The sequence below is a fragment of the Lytechinus variegatus genome, chromosome 4 (assembly GCF_018143015.1).
Source record: "Lytechinus variegatus isolate NC3 chromosome 4, Lvar_3.0, whole genome shotgun sequence".
Lineage (NCBI taxonomy): Eukaryota > Metazoa > Echinodermata > Echinoidea > Temnopleuroida > Toxopneustidae > Lytechinus > Lytechinus variegatus.
Genome location: NC_054743.1, coordinates 32952773 through 32977596, shown reverse-complemented (window position 1 = coordinate 32977596; position 24824 = coordinate 32952773). Strand labels below are relative to the sequence as shown.

Genomic DNA, 24824 nt, shown 5'->3' with positions numbered 1-24824 from the left:
TGGAACGGCGTTCATGCGAATGTTTGGAATGTTTCGTTCCCACTGTTATGCGATTTGTTACGATAGGCCTTCCGTAGCTGATCGCGACAGATGATGAGCCGTCCTTTTTTGTTCTACAATCAAAAAGATTGCCACGACTGACCTAAAGATCCGATGAGATCTGGGGCCCGTCTTACAAAGAGTTGCGATTGATCCTATCAATCGCAACTATGGACGGCCAGCAACGTCAACATCTATGTATGCTTGTTCAAAATATTTTCTAGCTATGATGTATATTCATGCATTCATTGTTTTCTTGAAAATTCACTGTGCTTCTCTTGTTTACAAAGGACATTTTGCAAATTTCCTGTAGAAAAAATTCTGACACTGATGGATTTACGATTGATTGGATCAATCGTAACTCTTTGTAAGACGGGGCCCTGGCCTGATCACTATGATTACCTCACAATTTAGACCACAGTTTCAATCGTGCGCGAATCGTCACAGTGGAAAGGTATAATTCCAATTACACCGGCGGCAAAACGGAATCTTCGCTCCACGTCGCACGACGGATTCAAGAACATAGCAGATTTATTGACCAATACCTTTCAAGACAAAGAACGAACAAAAATTATTTGCCACAAATTGGTAAATAAAATTCATAAAAATCAAAACGACCTTCATTTTGCGGTGAAACCTTTTTTTTTCGTTGTCAATTTTACATTGGCGGCGAGACTTATTCTCAATTGAAACATGTACACCGAGAATGTACGTACAGTACTTTTCAAGATGTGTTTAAGGAGTTAAAATGGTTACCATTTTTAATCAACGTGTTAAATATTTCAGATGTGTCTCCATGTATAAATGTATTCACAATTTTCTGCTGACTAATTTGGCAATTTTTTTCTACAACTCGGTGAATTTCACCAAATCAACACCAGAGAATCAGCAAGGGGCGACCTAGTTCTCCCTAAATGTCGTACAGAATACCGTAAAATGCATTATACTATGACAGCCCTTCTTACATGTCTTATAAAAACCTACCAACTGAAGTAATATCTCAAATTGGCATTGCATCGTCCCGGGGTCCACTTGCATCGACGAGTGGATACTATGCGCGACCAAAAAGCACGTAAAAAGGATGTATGTTTCAAGTAACGTAATAGGGCATGTGACAAAAACACTAAAACAATCAAAGAAAGAGTATCTATTTCGCTAAGAAAGCTACGTATCTAGGGTCAAATTTGCGAAGGTATAAAAAAGACTAAAAATACTTGAAAAATACTTGTTTAGGGTGCTTTTCGAGACCCCATGCATGGTCACACATGGTATCCACTCGTCAATGGAAGTCCCCCCCCCCCCGGATGCATCATTCAAATTTAATTTGAAGAAGCATCGAGCATTAGCTACTCATGACCCATAAGCGTTGCTCTTTATTGTACCTCAATCACTATTTTTTATTTTTAATGATTAACATTTCGGCCCTCTATTTTGATATTTTTGTTCGACTCACTTTCTTAATATTTACGGATTTCGGCTAATTGTAATAATACATGTCTTAATAATTTCACATCATTTGCTCTAAGTTATATCATTGTACTTTTATTGTTAATTGTATGTTTTACTTCCCACTTTAGCTTTAAAATTACTTCACATGTACTTACCAATTTATGCATGCCTCTGTTATTATGATGTTGTTATGAAAATGACTTATATGAACATTGTCACTGGGCCCCATGGGAGACCAACACATTGTCGAATAGGTTTTCCTGTTTTTAAACAAATAAATGAACAAACCCAGACGAATACATATACATGTCATGCATGTATTTAGGGGATCAGAACTGATGGGACCAAGACCAAAACGAGACCTCCAACCACCCATTTGGGAACCCGGGTGCAAACGCTAGATGGATCTCACCCGGAGTATATGGGACTCATTTGGGTCCCATATGGGTAAGCCATCTGGGACACATTTTACATCCCAGATGACATCAGATCAAACCCAACTGGGCCTCAGTAAGTAATTCAAAGATGGTGCATTTTTATGTCTTTAGAATGAATAATCATTGTTCCACACAGAGGCGGCGGAACGTAGGAAAAAATGCCCTTTCAAAATGAACTTTACCCTTTTTCAAAGTGAAATACCCTTTTCAAAGTAAAACATAATACATTTTAGGTTAGAAAATCACATTTTGGGGGGCTAGCGCTTGCATTTATTATTGTTTATTATAAAGTATTTGTCATGTCTATGGTTATAAAAATGCATAGAAAGTTCAGTTTTCAGATTGGAATGTCCCACATTTTTGGATTGTATTTCGCGCTCGCACGTAAGGTACTTATTCTGTTCTTGGTTGAAAAACAGAAGATTAGAATGTCCAGTTTTCAGGTGAGCAAATCACAATTTTCTGGCTCGCGCTAGCATCCAACATTGTTTAGTAAGATACTCACCCTGTTCATGTAAAAATGCTTAGAATGTCCAATTTTCACGTTGGAATATCACACATTTTTGCTCGTGTTTTGCGCTCATAGTCATACCAATTATTGTTTATTTAGATAGTCATTCTGTTCCCTGGTTAAATTGAAATGCCTAGAATGTCCAGTTTTCTGGTTAGAATATCAAAAATTTTCAGCTCGCGCTTCGCGCTCGCATCATCGATTGGTGAGATATGCAGCACGTATATCCTATTCATCAGCAATTAAATGAAGTTTTTTAAATGTTCCTTTTCAAGTCAGCATATCAAAATTTTCAGCTCGTGCTTCGCGCTCGCGTTAATTCTTGAGTTAGATTCACATCCTTTCTTCATGATTACAGGGTAAAGAATTACGATGGTTTACAAACTATTGATCCAACAGGAAAATTAGAACTTGTATCAATAATGGAATAATGTATACTCTCTGAAGAAAAAGTGATTACGAAAAGTGTACCACAAGGTTCTTTACTGGGACCGCTGTTGTTCTTCATTCCATGGCATACATGTAAATTTTGCTTTAGATGAGTGCAAGATCATTATTCGCATAAAAATCCTGAAGTTTTGGAAAATGTCCTAAATGAAGAGTTTAAAGACCTGGTAACATGGATGAATAATAACAATTTAAAGATCAATTACGACAAAACTGTATGCATGTTACTTGGAACAGGCAATATGATTAAAAAGCATTCTCTTTTTAATACAAAATTTAAAGATCAGCAGCAGCAGTCTCAAGTAAATAACATACACACGAATACTCATTCTTTTAAGAATGTTTAGTTTTATAAAATGCAGTATCGTATTTTGTTCGTATAATTTACATTACCCAATTTTTGCAAATGTAAGGTCATTACTTTTGTTCATTTTTGCTTGTAATTGTATTTATGTATTTTTTATTTTTATGTGAATAATGGAAAGAAAATGAAATAAATCAATAAATCTATAAGAAAATAGTCTCTAAACGATATCTTGGTATTCATGTAAATGATAAATGATAAATTACGATGGGATGTTCACATCGAAAAGATTTGAAGCAAGATTAGTAAAACGGTAAGTAGATTAAGAATTAGTATGTGAACATGTCTGAACTAAAAATTAATGTATAGATCTAACTTATTACCCCATTTGATTATAGAGATGTAATTTGGCAGTCTACAGCAAAAATATGTTTATCAAAACTGCAGAAAATCCGAAATGGGGCTAGACGGATAATAACCAATGTTAACTCATACTCTCATACTTCTAAGAACCAAATTCACAGTCGCCTCTATTTGACAGGCAAAAAATACATCTCCTGTTCTTCACTTATAAATTATTACATAACTTAACCCCAGAAATGCCAGAATATTTATTTTCTTTTCATATATGTTTTACTTTGTTTTCTTTTAGTTTTGTTCTGTAATTCGTTATATCATTATCAGTGGATTTTATTTTATGATTTGTCAGATTGTCTTACATTGCACTGGCTCCATGGAAGACCAGCAGCAACAATTAAAGTTGCAGCTGAATATGCGCTACCAGTCGTAATTTTGTCTTGCTTGTATATACTGTACATTTTATATTTACAGAAGTTATAGAATTATATATTTTTAAGCTTACGGAAATAAAACAACAACAACTAAAAAACTGCTAGGAATGTTTACTTTTTAGTTCTCACGTCTTATTACATAAAATTTCCAAAAGTTTGAGCTCGTGATTCGCGCTCGCAACATCTCGCATGATTATAAGGATGCCCTTTTAATAGTAATTAGTCCATAATGACCAAAAGGCGAGTTTTACAACATCAGATTTGATTTTTTTTTCCGAACCGCTCGCTCGCTACCCTCCCTTGCAAATGAAATAATACCTAAATATAAATATCTTATTAATCTTAAATCACTTTTTTAAAAAACTTTTCTGAACTTAATTACTACAAACCTGACAACTTTTTCACACAGGTGATAATCTCATGGTGAAAATATCCATATGCACCAACATGCCCTTTTTGGCATAAAGTGTCTTTTGGGGGGCTTTGCCCCCCCCCCCGAAAAAAAAATACCTTACATCACCCCTGACGCCACATTTTCGGACCTATAAACGAATTTTATGTTGATAAAAACATCTGTATCTTGGGAAATGTATTAATAAAGAGGAGCGTGAGAATAAATTTTGATTTGTATCAAACCGAGAAAATGAACAATAATAACGCCGATACACTGATAAATAATTAAAAAATACATTGATGGTATGTTATGATAACTTTTAAATAGGCTTCTTCTCCCCCTCCTCCTTCTTCTTTTTCTTCTTCCTAATCCTCTTCCTCTACTTCTACTTCCAGTGGCGTAGCTGGGATTTTTTCCTGGGGGTCCTTGCTTTTTAATGGGGGGGGGGGGCAATTTTCCTGTATGTGTATGTGTCACAGGGACAGATCCAATTTCGCCAATAGTAGGTGGAGCCGATCGGCCGCTCATAATGTTGATTTTTTTTCATTGTTTGAAGGGATAGTCCTACATTCACTTTTTAGCTTTATTTTTTTTCATAGAACGACAAAAATATGAAATAATTTCATATAAGCCCTTTTAAAAAAGTTCGAAGCGTGAGGTAACTTTTGTTTAACTTACATGCATTTTGTCCTGAAAAATAGCATTCTGGGCACCGTTTGTGATCCTGAACAAGATCCGTATACTTAGTACTTAGTATGTAGCAAGATAATTACTGCGAATGCCAAGCGCGAGTAAAAATTTTTATAAAACGTTTTGCCCTGATCGAAGAGGGACCAGTTGAGGACAGTTTGCAGTTACCCATGAAAAATATGATACATGTTTTAACAATTAAATTATGTGAGCGCGAAGCGCGAGCTGAACCTTTTTGACATTTCGACCTAAAAAATCGTAATTCAAAGCACTTTTCGTAATCATGAAAGGGATAGGTATGTAACAATTAATGCGAGCGCGAAGCGCGATCGGAAGAAAATTTAGATTTTATACCTAAAACGGGACACTCTATTCTGTTTTGTAAAAGGATGGGTAATTGGATGTCTTCCTACATTAATAATGCAAACGTGAAGCGCAAGCAGAAAATTTTTAGATTAAGAACAAGCTGCCTAGATCAATAAACATGCGTGCGCCTGTTTTAGATTTAGACTTAGAATCTGAACATTCTTCATTTTTTTTATTTTTTACTCATGCACGAGCTGAAAAACAATTTTATTCCGATCTGAAAAAGGGTAAATAATTATTTAAGGACTATTTCAAGCACTGTTTAGGAAAACTGTAAAGTGGATGTGGATCACACTTACTATAAGGATGCGAGAGCGAAGCGCTAGCTGATATTTTTTTTAATATCACTTTGACCTAGTACCGGGACAAGGACGCTTTGTCATCATGAAAATATATAAAAATGATGACTGTCGTCCTATTTATTAGTCCTAAGCGCAAGATGAAACTTGTCAATACTCCATTCTAAACAAGGGTCGATTTATTTATTAGGACTATTCATGAAAATGTAATTTTCTTTTTTTTTAATCTAATATGCTCAGTATGATGAGAGCGTGAAATTTGTTGATTATTAAGGCTTGAAAACTAGATATTCTAAGCATTTTGTAGTTATAAATAGGACGCATGAGTTAATCCATTTTAACATTAATGCAAGCGCAAATCGCGAGCTGATTTTTCCTATAAACTGTAATGAAAATGGGATTTTAGGGAGCTTGTTATTGAACTCACCAATCAAATTCGAGCGCGCAGCACGAGCTGATAGGCGTTGGTTTTGACAATCACATCTGAAATGGACTCATATTTTGAGAACTTTATGGAATACAAGAAGAAACTTGGTAAATCAAATAATGCCGACCCGGCGTGCAGCGTGAGCTGAAAATGTTGATATTTAGACTATAAAACTAACATTTTACAGAGCACTTGAAAAAAAATCAATTTGTTAATTGTATATAGTGCCATGGAAGATCTTGTTTGAAAGCTCTTCCCCTCACCTTATTTTATTCACTCGTCTTCCTCTTCTTATTTTCTTCTCCTTTTTTTCTTCTATCTTTCCTTTTTTTCTTTCTTTCTCTCCCCCTTTTTTTTGGGGGGCACACCAAACTCAGGGGGCCACCCCCCCCCCCTGTAGCTACGCGACAGATTACTTCTCCTTTTCTACTTTCTTCTCAGATTCTCTTTTAATTCCTCGATCCTGACTAAACCCTCGAAAAATACGGCACGGGTTTTCGGCTCCTTTCTTATTTTCCTTCGTAGATGGCGTTATCAATTTAGAGAAGATCAAGATGGCCAAGTTTGAGTACGACGAGTCGGGAGGAACTTCCCTTTATTTTCTGGTTTCTTTCTATGCACTGGTCCTTTTTCCATTGACGTATTACTTATGGCCTTCTAAGCACAAAAAGGGTGAGTATGTAATCTGTTAATTTGAATTCTGCCTTGCACATATAACTTTGTTATAGAGAATGCGACTGTGAGTGTGATGAATCTACCGATTGCCGTATGGCGGTGGCCTTTCATTCCCACGTCAAAAGACACGTTATCATAATCGTGAATCTGAGCGCTAGCATAACGCAGGGTCATCATCCCCGGACCCCGGGCCGATCTCCGAACATCGGAGGAACTAAACGAGAGAGTGGCTGTGGCAGCCGGCTGAGTGAGCTGTGTTGTGATGATGACTGTCTGCACTGCAGTTGTGATGTGATGTGCCGTGCTCATCGAGTCTTTAGAAAGTCAAAGGAGTCAATACATTCGCTGCACACGGGAAAAGTGTTTTGCAAAAATTCGGACGCAGGGGCAAAATAAAGGAAGTTGTGCACCACGACACGTCCACAATCAATTTTGGATGATTTAATTTTAAATCGCATCCTAACGTTAAATCGGCAATCCTGTATTTTAGGGGTCTAAATTATTTTAGGTTGCTAACTTCAGGCTATTCGCAACAGCTCCAAGACCGTTGTTAACGGTAGTTCAGTAGTGCGTACGTACGGGTGTGGCGGGCCGTTAATGCCATTATTATACTATAGTATAGGACTATACAGCTACACGCCTAGATGTAAAGTTGTATTTACTAGGCACTTCAGTCGGGCGCGCGATCGCACGGACAAAGCGCTAGATGTCGATTTTTGCATTGCAGTGAATGGCAGGCGTATGTCTAACACACACAGTTCGCTCCGCTCGGCACTTCGGCCGAGTGCTGGAGTTGCATTCGGATTTTGGCCGAAAAGACAGAGTCATTTTCTTCCTTTATTTCCATGATTTTGATTGGTCAAAAGTTCTTGCAGTTGCTTCGAACATCTTCGGTAAACGTCGGAAATACTATAACACAGAGTTACACTTACCTTCTTGCGAGGGAAGGACCTAATATCGAGGTATTTATTTTTCTTTGCTTGAAATTTCCTTCTTATAATCATCAGATCTCTTGATAACTTTGGTCATTAATAAATTTATATATTTAAGAACATTTTGTGAAATTTTAATCGAATTTGGTCTATAGAGAGACTCCGAATATGAGCTTCAAATTTGAGTGTCGTGAGGCTTTTGCGAATCTGACTTGACGATCGGGCAGGGTAATTTTCATAATTATAATTAAAGGCTTTATAATTTTTGAGACAATAATAATTATCATTTCAATAATAATTATGAAATAATTATAACAATTATTACTATAATGATAGTAATTGTTATTGTAATAATTATTTAGAAAATAATATTAATGAAGCAAAAATAATTATTATTATGATAATAATAATAATCATAATAAAAATTTGGACAATAATGAAACGATGATGAGACAATAATAATATCAACAATTTTATTGAGACCACAATAACAATAATCAGATAAAAGACAATTGAAATCAATCTGTTTTTATTTTTTTCAAGAAATCCTAAGATTATTATTTTAATTCTCTGATTACAAATTATATTAATTGAAAACTTAATTTCTAATGTTCAAGCAAAGAAAATCAATATCAAGTCATGTTTACCCTGTGCACAAACCTACCACAGGGCAATTACCCCCGAAATAGGCATAGGTTTACAGTATAGTTGTCCGGCCGGGGGGGGGGGGGTAATTGTCCAGGGGTAGTTGCCCTTGAACCAAAGACATATGCCAATATGTCAAATCAATCTGAGTACTTTAAGATATATTAAAAGATTGTACAATTCCCCATAAGCTATGTGTTATAAATGTGCCATGCCAAAACAAAGAAAATAATAAGATTTTGCAATCTTCTTTTGTCCACAAAAAGCCCTGTTTTTTCATCACAAAGATGACAATAACTCGACTTCTAGATATCGGAATTTGAAAATTCAAACAGTTTTGTGAATCGTAGATATTGGGCCTCATTGTGAGTCTATCAAAGATGCTGGAACAGTCTTTCCTAATTTTCATCTCAAGTGCCTATATTTACCAATGGGGTAACTATCATGCGATATACAGGGGCCAGGGGGGTGGTATAGAATAACGGTATACCTAAAGCCGTCGGGGTGTCACGTGACCCGGGACTAGTCATGGCCGGGCCGGGGGGTTGGGGGTATGCAATAATGCCATGCAGCACGCCTTGGTTCTAGGGGGTTTTATTATTTGGAGCATAATAGGGGGTATATCTGAGCACTTATGGGTGAAGAATGAAGAGTATAATGGTATATCAAACCAACGGTAATCAGCGTTACTTGTCATGGCGCGGGGGGGTTATAGAATGAAGAAATAATAATGCCTAAATAAAGTCCTATAATAATGGCATTAACGGCCTGCCATACTGGCACGTACGTACGCATTACTGAACTACCGTGGCGTTAACAGCGGTCGTGAAGCTGTTGCCTGAACTGAAGTTAGCAACCTGAAATAATTTAGACCCCTAAAATACAGGATTGCTGTTAAATCTCAGGATAATTGCTTGATTGTTGAGAAAACAACTTATTTCTGCTGTGCAAATGCTGATTTTGATTATTATATTACTATCATTAATTTTGATATAGAAATCATTCACTTACAAAACAGACCTCTTTTGGCTCTTAACATCAGACATCTTCGCTCAGCTGTGCGCGACTTTGTTCTGAAAAAATATTATTTAACAGATAATAATTTGAAGGTTGATTATAGAGTTAAGTGCCAAAATATCAGACACTTGAGCATCATTGGACCAAAACAAAATACAATCATTGAATCAAATAAAAATCATGTTTATTTTCGTAGTACAAATGTTGAATATTAATGTCATGAAAAAATAGAATAAAAAAAAATTATTATAAATGGAAATTATTTACTTATTACCAGACCTCTTTCAGCTCCGATCATCGGAAGTACTATTCTCACCTACATTTTAAACTTATTGAAATCTGGAGTTCTTCCGAAGGACTGAGTGCATATACATGTCCACTGCTTTTTAATTCTGCAAGAGTGGGAAATATCTTGGAATTACTCTATCCAACGACTTCAAATGGTCAACACATACCTCACTGATCTGCAAGAAAGTAACCCAACAGATAGGTTTGTCAGGCGTAACACGAGAAGAAGAAGTCTTAATACGCCCTCACTTAGAGTACCACTGCAGTGTTTGGTATCCTCACTCTGCTAATCATGGATACACAGAATTTGGAAAGAATCCAAAGGCAAGTGGCTCGCTAAGTTCTAGCTGATAACCGAAGAACTAGCAGCGTAACCAGCGTTCTCAACCAAGCTGAAGTGGTCTATTGTGTATTCATGACGCACTGTAAGCAGACTCGGCATGGTGTACCGGATAGTGAATAACCTTGCTGCAATACCCCAAGACAAATTGTTTTCTTTAAGCACCACTGTCACCAGGAGAAATCACAACAAGTGCTTTCAGACATATCGTCCAAGAGGCAATATTATACAGATATTGACTGATGCGGTGTGTAATATAAACATTCTTTGGACCGCCGGATTTGTATTTTCCCGAAGCGCACAGCGCTGAGGGAAAATATGATCACGAGGGAAAATATTAATCCTTTAGGCGGTCCAAAGAATTTTTGTTTACTCATCCCATCAGTCAATATCTGTTATATTAGATAGCCTCTAATAATGAAGATAAAGTTAGGCCTAACGATATATATGTGCAGTCTGTTGTTTATTCACAGTGATTGATTGAACTGGTATAGATCTAATGTTAGATCTTGATCTAGTAACTTTAATCTAACGCAGTGACCCTTTTATAATCAAATCAACTTTGTTTAGGCCTAGCCCTAGATCTAACTCTAAGTTCGAGTCCAGTCCAGGTCCAGGACCCAAGGCAGGCCGATAATGCATGGTAACATCTAATCCACAAGAGGGCGCCATACACGTAGAAAAATATATTCATGGACCGGTTGGTCAATATATTCATCGAAGGTGGACCGGCTGGGAAAATACATTGATTTCGATCATATCACGTGACGCGCTATGGACCAATCGCGCTTGGCTATCTGTCTTGGCTATCTAATATTGACAAATATGCCTTAGCCCAACGATCTGTCCCTGAATGGAATGAACTCCCTCTTCAAATAGTAAATGCATTTGCACTTGACAGCTTCCAAAAGCTCCTGCAAAATCACCTTGAAAATATACATGTACCTCACTCCTCCTCATAACATGCATCCAAGTCTAATTTCATCTTCGAGATAGGCTACAGAGCCCTTCGAAGATTATAGTAGATGATGATGATGAGATGAAGTAGTGCTATCATCGGCAGTGCTAATCTACAAGTATGATTTTGAAGGTATTGCATTTATTGGTGCCCATATTTTATTGAATAGTAAAAATAATTCTGCATAAAATGAATTTATACAAACTTATAAAACTACCGACCGACAAGCTGAATTGAGATTGTGAACTTTATTAGCGCTACCATCAGAGGCTCTGGAAGCTCCTCTGACAAGACCGTGGTATTCAATTCTCTATTTTTCTGATTTTCATAGTTAAATTATTATTTGTTATTTTAAAATTTTTGTTTTTATACTAAATATAGCTACTTGTCTGGAAGGTTCTTGGTGAGTAGATCCTACTGAGTTTTGGCTAACATTACTTCTGTTATGAAGCGATGTGTACCGAGTTCTCAAAATCCATTGTGTAATCATGTTCATAGTGCGAGGTTAGTATAGCTAACTTCGCACTAGTGTGAGTGTGAGAAACTGAAAATCATCTTCTAATCAAAGATGAATTGTGGACCCGAGTTGACTTTGCTAGTCATGACACGGCTGGGCATCCAAAATACATGAAATAAGCGCTTCTTACACAGTCACATTAATTTACTTTTTTCAGATCTGCCTAACTTATTTTTAGATTCTAAAAATCGTAATGACCAAAGAAAAAGTCAAAGAAGCAGCAAGATTCGGAACTTGACCCATATTGCTCAACACGAAAACTAAGATTGTGATCGAGGTGAGAGGGTTTGGTAGGTATCACGATCTTACAATTCCACAAGTGTGCGCTGTGCTTAAACTTATACATGGACCTCGTCGTAATAGGTTGACCTTGTTTTGTGGACAAAATTTTGTCAAAGTTCTAGAGGAGAGAAATAGTCGAGCAGATGAAATTGAGATATTTGTATGAAATGAAAGTTTAAAAAAAAACTACAAAAATGAAATATTTTCATTTATTGTGTTTTTCTTCTTACTCACCATAGATGACCCAGAGAAAGTCCGGAAAGCGTGTCACTGTGACCCGTGTGAATCTAAAAGGGCCCAGATCAAGGCCCCTACCACGTCAAGCACTGTCAAAAACTTTGTCAGGTATTAATCACTCACCTTCCATTCATGCTGTTTGTGAATACTCTTAAAGGAAAAGTCCACCCCAACAAAAAGTTGATTTGAATAAAAGGTGAACAATCCAAGAAGCATAACACTGAAAATTTCATCAAAATCGGTTGTAAAACAAGAAAGTTATGACATTTTAAAGTTTCGCTTACCTGTAATATCACAAAACAGTTATATGCACATACTGGTTGGTATGCAAATGAGCGGACTGATGACGTTACCTGCTCACTTACTTTGTATTTTATTATGTGAAATATGAGAAATTCTCATTTTCTCATTGTCAATGAAATAAACATTTATTCCTCCCAGAACATGTGGAATTACCATTATTTTAACAGTTTATGGGTATGTCAAGTTGGTCACCTTTGTCAAATCTGTAAATATTGAAAGATTGTATAATTTAAACAATAAAAAAAAGAGACAGTGAGGGACATAATCTACCATTTGCTTGTCACTGAATTGTGCATATATATTGTTAAAAATAAGTGAAAATTAAAAATATAACTTTTTTATTCCACATCTGATTTTGATGATATTTCTGGTGTTATGCTTGATTGATTTTCCTCTATTCAAATTAACAATTTCCAGGGGTGGACTTCACCTTTAACAATAATGGCTGCAGATTTTTTTTTTTATTAGAGTCCATGTATCTTACAAATGTATTTATCCTCTGATCAGATTGAATTTTCATCTCTTTCAAATGTGAACATATTTACTTGCTGGTATTTTTATCTTCCACAATTACAGAACTTTCTGTATCTGAATTTTCATGTTCAATCCTATGTTTATCTTTTCCAATCATTTGCTTATGAAAGACAGTGTTTTATACTGATTTTTTATACTTTAGTTTTGATTATGAATGAATTATGAAGCTCTATGTAAATATGTTAGGCTCCCTCAAAAGAAACTGGCACATCAAAGTTGGAAGAGAAAGTGAATTAATATACATGTAATGGAACAATAATATCTTAGCTTGTCTTTATTATGATACATGTTCCATACATGTGTATGTTCATAAAATGTTCTTTGTGCTTATTGAATCTAGAAAGAAAAGGAAATAAGAGTAAACTATAGGAGGCGCGATAGCTCAGTCGGTAGAGCGGGGGATTCGTATTCTGGTGACCCAGGTTCGATTCCCACTAGGTGCGCTAGTGCCCTTTGGTAAGGCATTAATCCTCAGTACCAGGTCCTTCGGAAGGGACTTTAAGCCATTGGTCCTCTGGTTGCTTGCTTACAAGCATTCATGCTTTCTTAGCAATCAGGTAAAAAAATCACCACATCCATCCATCCATACATCCAACTATCGCTGTTTTCGTTCCAATAGCTTTACAATATTGCACTGTTTGTCTGATTTTCCTTCCCCTTTCCTTTTGAGACCTTCATCAATTTCAAGCTCCCAGTTTAAGATGAAGGTCTCCCACATTTCAAAATGTACTATGTTGATATATGTATATATGTATGATTTTTTTCTGCTATTTTTTGTAACAATTAAAAAAAAGAAATTAATTAGGTATAACTATATTTTGATTAGATTGTATTTTATATATGTATATGTTATTAATTATATCATTAACTTATGTTATCCTAAGAAAAAAATGATTTCTCTTGTATATGATTTTATTGGAATGTGGAAATAAATGTACATGTAAATCAAATCAAATATGTTTTTAATAAGTATACTTACAGACATTGCACTCAAGATTGTCTTTTTCCTCTCTCTTTTTATCAGGTGGCTATTTTTGTTTGTGGCATGGGTCATCTTTATTCTATTAGCATTGAAAGCCTCCCAGGTTGAAAGGGACCATATTGAATATGATCCATTTGAAATTTTACAAGTAGACAGGGTGAGTTGATGTGGATGAATTCCAATGCAATTATTTTTATGCAATCGTACAGTGTATACATGTATAGGAATGACAATTATGAAAATCAAACTTTTGTTTTGTTTTTATTTTTTTTCTAATTTATCAAGGAAAAGTTAAGAATAAAAAATGATTCTCCAGTTTGATTTACAAGTAAATGAAAAATCACTGTCCCTATTATTAAGAAATGAAATGTTTAACTGACCTTAATCACATGCTGGTGTGACATCACCAGATTATTAGCTCTTTTTTATTTTAATTATTTTTCTCTAGTTTTAGTTAGAAATTAGTTAGTTAGAGGTTAGAAATGAATAAAAATTCAGTTAAGATCAGCCCTAGTAAGATACTTAGGTTAGTTTGGAACATTTTCAACAATATAATGAATGATGGATTATTTTGAATATTTTTTGTATTCAAAACTTAATACTTGCAAAATGGTATCTTACTAATTTGCTTTGTCTTAGTTACTAGAAATCTAATCAGTGGCCTTTTAAAAAGGACATAGATTAAAAACACACATTTCTCCCTCTTGTTTCAATTGATTTAGGGAGCATCAGAGGCGGAGATCAAGCGTCAGTACCGTAAACTCAGCAAGTTACACCATCCTGACAAAGAGGGCGGTGATGCTTCCATGTTCATGAAGATTGCTAAAGCTCATGCTGCGTAAGTCGATTGGACTTTACCCACGTCTGGGTCCTGGTTCATTAAACCTTACTATCAATATCGAGTGCAAAAGTTCATCGCAAATTTGCAAGCAGTCAATCTAATGCCCCAATTTCAGTATCTTTGGTAGCTACATGTAATACCCCTTTCAGAAACCCATCCTCCAATTATCCACCTAAGAGTAATGCGGATAATTCAATAAAAATTGCATTCACAAACTCCGAAAATAATCCACACTTTTTTTATGAGCGCCCGACCTGAAAAAGGTGGATAACTGTCATGGTAACTGCACACGCCCCCTCCGTTGGGGTTGCGTTGGAAAAGGATGACCTTGTGACCGCACCATGACAATTATCCACATTACTTTGGAGATGCCTTCATAAAGTCAAAATCTGGTCCCGATGCTGCTATTATGTGGATGATTGCAGCATCAAAATAATGCGGATAAATCTTGTCCTGCTCCGATTTTACGACCAAATTATGCAGATAATATCCGCATAATTGGGTTTATGAAAGGGGTATTAGTTGGCGTACCTTTTGAGTTTTGCCCTTTGAGAATTATAGCCATTATCACCCTTTCAAACACGTATTTAGACAAACTTTTATTTGATGGCTGGTGGTGGTTATGGTGATAGTAAGGAGAATGATGATGATGATTATGATGATGTGACGGTGACGATGATGATGATGTGAGATGATGTGAGATCATGATTATGATGATGATGACGGTGTCAATAAGAATGTCATATGATGGTGATGATGATTATGATGATGATAATGATGATGGTGATGATGATGATGATGATGATGATGATGATGACAATGATGATTATATACATGTAATGTAGGCACACATCAATTAAACATCTTGTATCTACATGTAGGTAATCTTCATATTAAATATCAATATTCAATAGAGTACCGTAGTGTGATGTCATCAATTTTCACTGTTTGCATTTCTCTCTTTTTTCAGCTTTTTTTATACCATATTTTGGTAGAGCATGATGAAAAACCCCACATTCCAAATTTGGTGAAAATCGGCCAATGGGGGCCTGACATGTGACTTCATGAATTCATAATAATCAGTCCCATTGAAGTCAATGTATTATTGGCCTGGTTCCTGGTACTTTTCAAAAAAAATTACATACAAATCTGATTTGTGATTTATGTAGGTTAACAGACTTTTTTTTAATTTTGCTGTAAATGTGATTGTGTTTTATGCAGGTTAACGGATGAAGAATCAAGAAGAAACTGGGAAGAGTATGGCAGCCCAGATGGTAGACAAGGTACATGTAATTCAGAAGACATCGGGGGAGCATTTCATGAAGAATTTTGCTCTCAGCATGCAAGGATTCCCAGTAGTTAGAAACATTGACCTAACCATGAAAAATGCTGTCCAGAAAGAACTTTTGAAAAATTGGTGTATCCAAATAGCTAGAACAAACATGCACAATATATTATGAGCACTGGTAATAGACAAAGTGATACACAGAAGTTAAAACGATGAAATTATACATGAATGTGAAATAGAGATGATATGTTATGATGTATCATGGATGTGGGGATATCATTACAGATAATATAGAAATTACACTATTGCATGAATAAGCATATTAAATCAAATAAAATAAAATCTAATTTCAGAAATATCGTCCATACAGCCTTGTATAAAAGTTGCATTGCATACTAATATCATGCCAATTTTCGTGGTGCTGGCACAATCAGCTGCCGATATTTCAAGGGGGATTGATTCAACCCCCACCCCCCTGGCCTGCTAACACCCCCAAAAAAGCTCTTGTGTGGTTAGGGTGATCATGGGTTTGATTGTACCTATTTAATTAGTCTATTTTAATCTTTTATTCAGCCACAACGTTTGGTATTGCATTGCCAGCATGGATTGTGGATCAGAATAACTCAGTATGGGTAAGTCGAGACGTACAGATATTGAATGCATAACAATTTGTAAATATTAGGATAACTGTTAGGCAAGGAGAAGCAGAAATGGTGGATAATCATGGTATGAAATATTTTCCTTTATTGATTCTAGATATATCATTTGTCCTTCAATTTCAGATATTTTTTTAATAAAATCCATATCAAAATTATTGAGTCGTATTAAGGACAAGCAATTTCGATAAGGTATCATAAGGTAATCCAGTGACATCAGAAATGAATTGCAGTTTGAACTTTTTAAACTGATTGTTTCCTTCTTTAATTCCAACATAGAGTCATCACAACATGTAGTATCAAGACATATTCCATGTGCATTGTTGCGAAAATTAGATTCAGAGGTAATGTTCATATGCTCTTTTTACACTTCTATTGTATGAAATTGTGGGTAGGAAGTTGGGTTTTTCAGCCTTTAGAATAATTATCTTTACATTTTTGCCTTTGATCTCTAGGTATTAGCTGCATATGGGTTAGCATTCATGGTCTTCTTGCCTATTGCTGTGGTGAGTATATAATAGGTATTTTTCTATAACAAGCCTTAAATTTGAATGTTTTAGGGCAAGATCTCCTTTAAAAAGGGTCCATTGTATATTTCAACATAAATAGATAAAAGAAGGCCTCGGCAATCCTCCAAGGCCAATCTAAAGCACATCCACTGCTATGGCCTTCGATGGCCTTGATTTGATTTAAGTCCTGATATAACTGATCAATAGCCTTAACCATTATTGATGGAAGAAGGTTTCATGTTGTGATACCACATTTGAAGAGCAATTTCAAGTAGATTTTTACCTCCCCCCCCCCCCCCCATTAAACATGAATGTTAATGGGCACAAATCATTTTTGGTATAATGTCTAAGAACTAGATATGACTTTGAATATCACCAATAAAGCAACAACATTGCTGGTTTTCCCTCAGGTGTACAAGGCCCAGCTCCCTTTATGTTGGTGATTATCTACACTAGCAACAACTTCGAATTTGCTTTTACCAGGCATTCTTCAGTACACTTTACACTCCATCTCTCTGAAATAAGGAAAAAACCTTTTTGGGCTGTACTGCAAAATGAAAAAGAAAACAATTGGATGTGGGGATATATTTTTCTCATAAGGTAGAGGAAATCAAATTCCAAGTTGGCCGAAAAGTGTCTAGGTTGATGGAATCAGTTATATGTAACCATCCTCCACAAAAAGAACTTTAATTCAGTAGGCCAGACATTCTGTCCTTAGCTAAAATAGTAATATGGATTCCAAAAATTGAAGAAAAGAAATGAAAATTTACTGTAAGAGTTATTTTGTCATAATTTGAATTTACAAAGTTAAACCAAACACCAGCTATGAACAGGGTTACTTTGACAGCACTTTATTTATTTTTTTTTTTACTCCTGGAAATATAACCCAATTTGCACAGTGCATGTTCCATGCTTAATTCAACCCAAAGTTCAAATCATATTTTCTCATTATTCTTTGAAGCTCTCACTGAAAAATTATTCTTCATTAAATCAAATACAATTTGTCGGTAATTGTAAATCAAATTTGACATGCTGTTCATGTATATCAAGTTATATATCATTTTGAGACTTTGGATATGCTTATTTAACTCCTTAAAAAAAAGGTCTGTTGGGGGCAATTTTTACGCATTTTGAGATGGATGGTTACATCTGTATTAATACAAATTAATGTACCAGTAAGAATTATAAGAATATTGGGGGTTACTTTATTATAAGATGATGATTGCTTGTTTTTCTTACCAGGGTACATGGTGGTACCGATCCATCCGATATACTGCAGTCGAGATCCTCATAGACACCACACAGCTGTTCATGCACTTTCTTTACAAGACCCCCTGTATGAACCTCAAACGTGAGTAGTAATAATACTAATAATCATTATATATAAATTTATAGGCCCATATTCTGAAGTCAGGTTTAACCTAGACCACGGTCTAACTCTGCTAACATTATGGGGAGCCAAAATTCAAACATTCTGTTTGTATTGTATATTTCTTTTGTTTACTATTTTAATTCCTTTTGCTTTCATAACGAAGAATAATACTTCAGTTATCATTCCCAGACAATTATGAACAATTTGGGTGTCATATGAGTTAACAAATGGAATGTTTACTGTTCAGGTTTTGTGCCCAATTGGCTATCCATAGTTAAAGCACAACTTTAAACCAGGATTTGATTTAAACCCGAGTTCAGAGTTGGAGTCATTGAGTGCAGAAACTATTTACTAAAGTATATATTCTACAATTTTTAGGACTCCTTAAATGCTCGTTATTAATTAAATAGATGTGTTTTTAATATTGATTTAAAGTTGTTTACGGATGGTGCTGTAACATGGTGCTTGGCCCTGTAACATAAAAATATATGATCAATTACACAAGAGGTGTTGCTGCTCAGTGGATAAGTCTCCAGACTCTGAATCACAAGGTCAGGTGTTCAAATCTCACCATACCGCTCACATACATTAGGAAGGCATTTATCTACACATGCCACTCTCCACTTTTGCAATATGTAGTTTTAAAATACTTACTAATTGTTTAGCTTTATCACTGATAACTTGAAGTGCAAGATATGGTTAGCCTTGCTGTTCTCAAACAATCCATACATTTCATAATTTCTTAGACATTGAAAATGCCACTTTCAGATGATAATACTCGGTGACTCTTTCCTATTGTATTTCATACATGCATGGAGAATGTCTTGAAAGGAATGCAATGCAAATTCAATTCATAATTTATTTCCAATTCACAAAATGTTGATAAACCTACATACAAAGTCATAATTAAATTGGAGTTGGCAAATAGTTATAACAATAATAGAGTTTTTGTCTCACCTGCGAAGCAAAGTGAGACTATAGGCGCCGCTTTTCCGACGGCGGCGGCGGCGTCAACATCAAATCTTAACCTGAGGTTAAGTTTTTGAAATGACATCATAACTTAGAAAGTATATGGACCTAGTTAATAAAACTTGGCCATAAGGTTAATCAAGTATTACTGAACATCCTATTAGAGTTTCATGTCACATGACCAAGGTCAAAGGTCATTTAGGGTCAATGAACTTAGACCATGTTGGAGGAATCAACATCGAAATCTTAACCTGAGGTTAAGTTTTTGAAATGTCATCATAACTTAGAAAATATATGGACCTAGTTCATGAAACTTGGACATAAGGTTAATCAAGTATCAATGAACATCCTGCATGAGTTTCACGTCACATGACCAAGGTCAAAGGTCATTTAGGGTCAATGAACTTTGGACGAATTGGGGATATCTGTTGAATTCCCATCATAACTTTGAAAGTTTATGGATCTGATTCATGAAACTTGGACATAATAGTAATCAAGCATCACTGAACATTTTGTGCAAGTTTCAGGTCACATGATCAAGGTCAAAGGTCATTTAGGGTCAATGAACTTTGGCCAAATTGGGGATATCTGTTGAATTCCCATCATAACTTTGAAAGTTTATGGATCTGATTCATGAAACTTGGACAAAATAGTAATCAAGCATCACTGAAAATTTTGTGCAAGTTTCAGGTCTCATGATTAAGGTCAAAGGTCATTTAGGGTCAATGAACTTTGGCCGAATCGGGGGTATCTGTTGAATTACCATCATAACTTTGAAAGTTTATTGGTCTAGTTCGTTAAACTTGGACATTAGAGTAATCAAGTATCACTGAACATCCTGTGCATGTTTCAGGTCACATGTCCAAGGTCAAAGGTCAATGAACTTTAGCCGAATTGGGTGTATCTGTTGAATTACCATCATAACTTTGAAAGTTTATGGATCTGATTCATGAAACTTGTACATAAGAGTAATCAAGTATCACTGAACATCCTGTTCCAGTTTCAGGTCACATGATCAAGGTCAAAGGTCATGTAAGGTCAATGAATTTTGGCCATGTTGGGGGTTTTTTGTTGAATAACCATCATATCTCTGTAAGTTTATTGGTCTAGTTCATAAAAAGAGGACATAAGAGTAACCATGTATCACTGAACATCTTGTGCGAGTTAGAGTAGTATGCAAAGTCAGCACTGCTGCTATATTGAACCGCGTGATGCAGGTGAGACGGCCAGAGGCATTCCACTTGTTCAAAATATGAATGGAAAAAGAGCATGCAATGATAAGGTAATGAGGTGGCTTGTTGAAGTGAATATACCCAAATGTATACATAATTGGTATTAAAGATAACAAGTGTTTTGGTGTTGACTTTCTTATTACAGGTGCCTTGATGATTCTTTCGGGATCATTTGAGTTTGAGAAGAGTCATAATAGTCAGGTCGTCAACAGACCAAGCGATAACGAAGAGCTCCCTCCGGTGAGTAATATGTGCCAATCTCACTTTCTCCAGCAGATTTTTTTTTTTTTTAGTTTGATTCACTTTGATGCTCCCTTATTGCTTTTATATATTTTGCTAAAATTGGAGAAAGGAACCTGTGTATCATTGGGGGACAATGAATTAATGCCCTTTTTGATCAGCTTATATTCCTCAAATTGGCAACATTGGTTATTTGAGGTTTCATCTGATACAGTATGTTCAAAATTGTAGTCCCACATGTAGACTATCATACAGGTAGATTGAATGTTAAACCGAATGTAATATGCCAGATTTAAGAAAGAAGGACAAATCATTAATTTTCTTGATAGTTTCCAACTAAATCAAAACAACTTTAAGGAAATATCGAATATTGATGGGCATTTCATGGATGTAAAGTTGTAAAATTTGAAATTCCAACAACTTTTGGGGACGGTTCCCCCCTATGGTCTAATGGATGGCAAAATAGGAAAACATTTATTCTTATAATGGTCATGATGATGTTCAGACGTTTTTTCTCTGCACGGATTAGATGTTTCCCAAAGTTTGATCACATGGAACAAAATTTATTTTCTATTCAGCTTGTGAGGGAGTTTTCCAACGATATCGGTCTGAAGAACAAGGAGCGTCCATTCTGTTTTCCTTACAGTGTCAAGGTCAGGACATTGATATACGCTCACCTTGCTAGATCGGATCTACCCCCTAAAACTCTGGATGTAGGTGAGTATCTTTGGCTGCATTCAGGCTTCTTTTGTGAAGGCAGAATGAGCAATATAAAACACTTATTGTAAATGTACCTTCTGTATTTCGCTGCTTTTATCGATCTGCCCCCTAACTCTGGATGTAGGTAAGTATCTTTGGGTTCATTCAGGCTTCCTTTGTAAAGGCAGAATGAGTATTTTTGAATGATCATGGAAAACAAATTTCCACAGTGAACTGTAATGGCAAATTCCTGCCAGCTGTACTTAAAGGACAAGTCCACCCCAATAAAAACTTGATTTGAATAAAAAGAGAAAAATTCAACAAGCATAACACTGAAAATTTCATCAAAATCGGATGTAAAATAAGAAAGTTATGACATTTCAAAGTTTCGCTTCATTTCACAAAAACAGTTATATGAACGAGCCAGCTACATCCAAATGAGAGAGTCGATGATGTAATTCACTCACTATTTCTTTTGTTTTTTATTGTTTGAAATATGAAATATTTTGATTTTCTCATCATTGTCATGTGAAATGAAGTTTCATTCCTCCCTGAACACATGGAATTCCATTATTTTAACATTTTGTGCTTCAGGCAAGGAGGTCCCAATCGTCAAATTCGTAAAAATTGAAACATTGTATAATTCAAACAATAAAAAACAAAAGAAATAGTGAGTGACATCATCAACTCTCTCATTTGGATGTAACTGGCTCTTTCATATAACTATTTTGTTAAAAATACAGAGATGCCAACCCTCCCGATTTCATCGGGAGGCTCCCGAAAATTCATCCCAACTCCCGCCCTTACGATTACCATCCTTATCCTCCCGAAATTACGATTTTTTGGCATTGATCAAATTGGATTGGAAGGACATGTATCGTCTGCTAACTTTAGCATGTAGTAACTCCATTACGTTCGCTGCTACTAAATTCTGTGTGACAGGTAGACAAATAAGGAGCAACGGAAATCCACTGTGCACCAGGCCGGTAGGCCCGGCTAGCTTCGCGAGGTGTGTGCGCTCGCGGCCTCTGGATTTGTCGAGTCGTGCGGTGGAATATCGGTGTGTGATTTCGGCGTATTGATGGGTTGATATTGACACAAAATGGCGGAAAATCAACAAAAGAAGACCAAGAAATGGTCTCAGAAGTATAAGACTGAATACAGTCTCCAGTACCTGTGTGTTCGGAAGTCGGAAAGAGGAATTTACCATGCATTTTGCGCAATTTGCAGCGTGGACATTTCAGTTTAGCACGGAGGTCGTGATGATAATTCGGAAGCACTTAACGTTCGGGAGCAAACGGCATAGGCCTACGGACATTGCGAAGACAAGATCTTCGAGCTCCACTAGTACCCTGTTCCTGTTGTCTTTATTTCACCAAGCAAGGGACCAGCGCTGAGCTTTTCTTTACTGGATTTATAGTGGAACATAACCTGCCTATAGCCGATAGTGATAATTCCTCCTTATTATTATTGTTGAACAGGTACATGTACTTCTTTGGTCCGGTGTCCCCTCATTTTTTTTACATGTAAAAATGCATATTTGATATTTTTTAATTTTATGTTAAAAAAGTGGGAACAATGTTTATTTGAAAACATGTGAAATGCCCCAAAAGAAGGGTCAGATTGCACCAGAGAGCATCTAGAAACCCAGAGCTTCCAGGGCCCTAAGGCGGACCCCGGCCGCAAGGGTCGAGCGCTCTGCGCTCGAGATGTGCGCTACGCGCACTTAATTTGGTGGCGGTTGCAAATCCTCCCTAATTCTGATTTCCAAAAGTTGGCATCTCTGTAAATAAGTGAAACTCTGAAATGTCATAACTTTCTTATTTTACATCCGATTTTGATGAAATCTTCAGCATTGTACTTGCCTGATTTTTCTCTATTGATTCAAATCAACATTTTTCTGAGGTGGACTTGACCTTTAACAATGCTACATTGGCTACGGAGGAGAGGTCTAGTTGAAGTGGACACTGTTTTGATAAGAGTAGTGGTGTTACATTGCGATCTCTATCAAATAAGAGAAACATTCTTATTTAATTACATACAGGTTGTGAGAGTTCAGAGTTTTAGCTGATTTCGGCTTTTTTTTCAGCTTATTTTTGGCTTTTTCTCTGTACAAAAACTATGGGAGCTCTTTCTATTTCAGGCTTTTTCAACACACTTCAGCTTTTTTCAGATCTTTTTTTTTTGTGACCACTCACCCTTGTATATTTTGTCTTTGGTTACCTGCTTGTAGATGTAGCATGGATTGATTTTAGCTAATTAGACATATAATAAGAAAGTATCCTTTTTTCTGTATGGAGAAATTGCTTACATTGGTTAACTATTATTGACCTCACAATACCTTTCTTGCTAAACCTCTTGTAGATTTTCCATTGAATGTTTGTTTTTAATCAAATGACCTTGAAATATTACCCTAGAAACCACAGGGAACTCTCCTTTCTTGTATTTTATTTTTTTACAATGAGTAACTAAATATATCAAGAGTAATGAAAGCCAATTCTTTTTTTCATCACTATTATACACAGTTTATCTCATACGATTGTTAATTTCTCCATTTGTGTTTAGATCGTCTTTTTGTCGTGAAGAAATGCCCTCAGCTTATCCAAGAGATGGTCAACACAGCAGCACAGCTTATTTTCTGGCACAAGATAAACAAAGGAAATCGTAAGTTCTAAATACTGTCGTTTGAGGTTGTTTTTCATGAAACTATCATTAAAGATAAATGCCAGTAGTTGCAGTAAACACTGATTTCATGAGAAAGTCTGCAAAACCAGGTTTAATTGTCAGTATATCGAGGATCTAGATCTGGTACAGTTGTGAACTTTGTGAAATCTTGAAATCTACGCTGAAAAATGTTCACACTGAAGATCACCAACACAGATAGGCGCACGTGGGACAGTGTATTATTGCTGGAATAAAGACCCGACGGAAGTGACCGAATCCGCGATTATTTTGCTTATTTCTCAGCAATTACACAATTTCTTCCCGAATCATTTGGCACATATTTTTTATTCATACAAACAGACACTTGGGTGGTCATTATATTAGATTCTGTAAAAAGTCATTTTGAGATCGTTACCAGAACTGGAATTTATCTTTAATGCAAGTTTCTTTGCTACCATTGTGCACTTATTCAGTGAGATCTGGAGGGTGT

The 24824-nt window shown here is 35.9% G+C and overlaps 1 protein-coding gene across 1 annotated transcript in view; it reads left to right on the top strand.

Annotated features, from left to right (window-relative positions):
• LOC121413874 (translocation protein SEC63 homolog) overlaps positions 1 to 24824 on the top strand; it is a 42711-nt gene that overhangs the window by 5046 nt on the left and 12841 nt on the right. Inside the window, exons 4-14 of the mRNA XM_041606850.1 lie at positions 6680 to 6826; positions 12048 to 12153; positions 13907 to 14021; positions 14587 to 14702; positions 15927 to 15988; positions 16567 to 16625; positions 17105 to 17155; positions 18401 to 18509; positions 20877 to 20971; positions 21550 to 21688; positions 24236 to 24334. Coding sequence (XP_041462784.1) covers positions 6680 to 6826; positions 12048 to 12153; positions 13907 to 14021; positions 14587 to 14702; positions 15927 to 15988; positions 16567 to 16625; positions 17105 to 17155; positions 18401 to 18509; positions 20877 to 20971; positions 21550 to 21688; positions 24236 to 24334 — 1098 coding nt within the window. The remainder of the gene's footprint in view (positions 1 to 6679; positions 6827 to 12047; positions 12154 to 13906; positions 14022 to 14586; positions 14703 to 15926; positions 15989 to 16566; positions 16626 to 17104; positions 17156 to 18400; positions 18510 to 20876; positions 20972 to 21549; positions 21689 to 24235; positions 24335 to 24824) is intronic.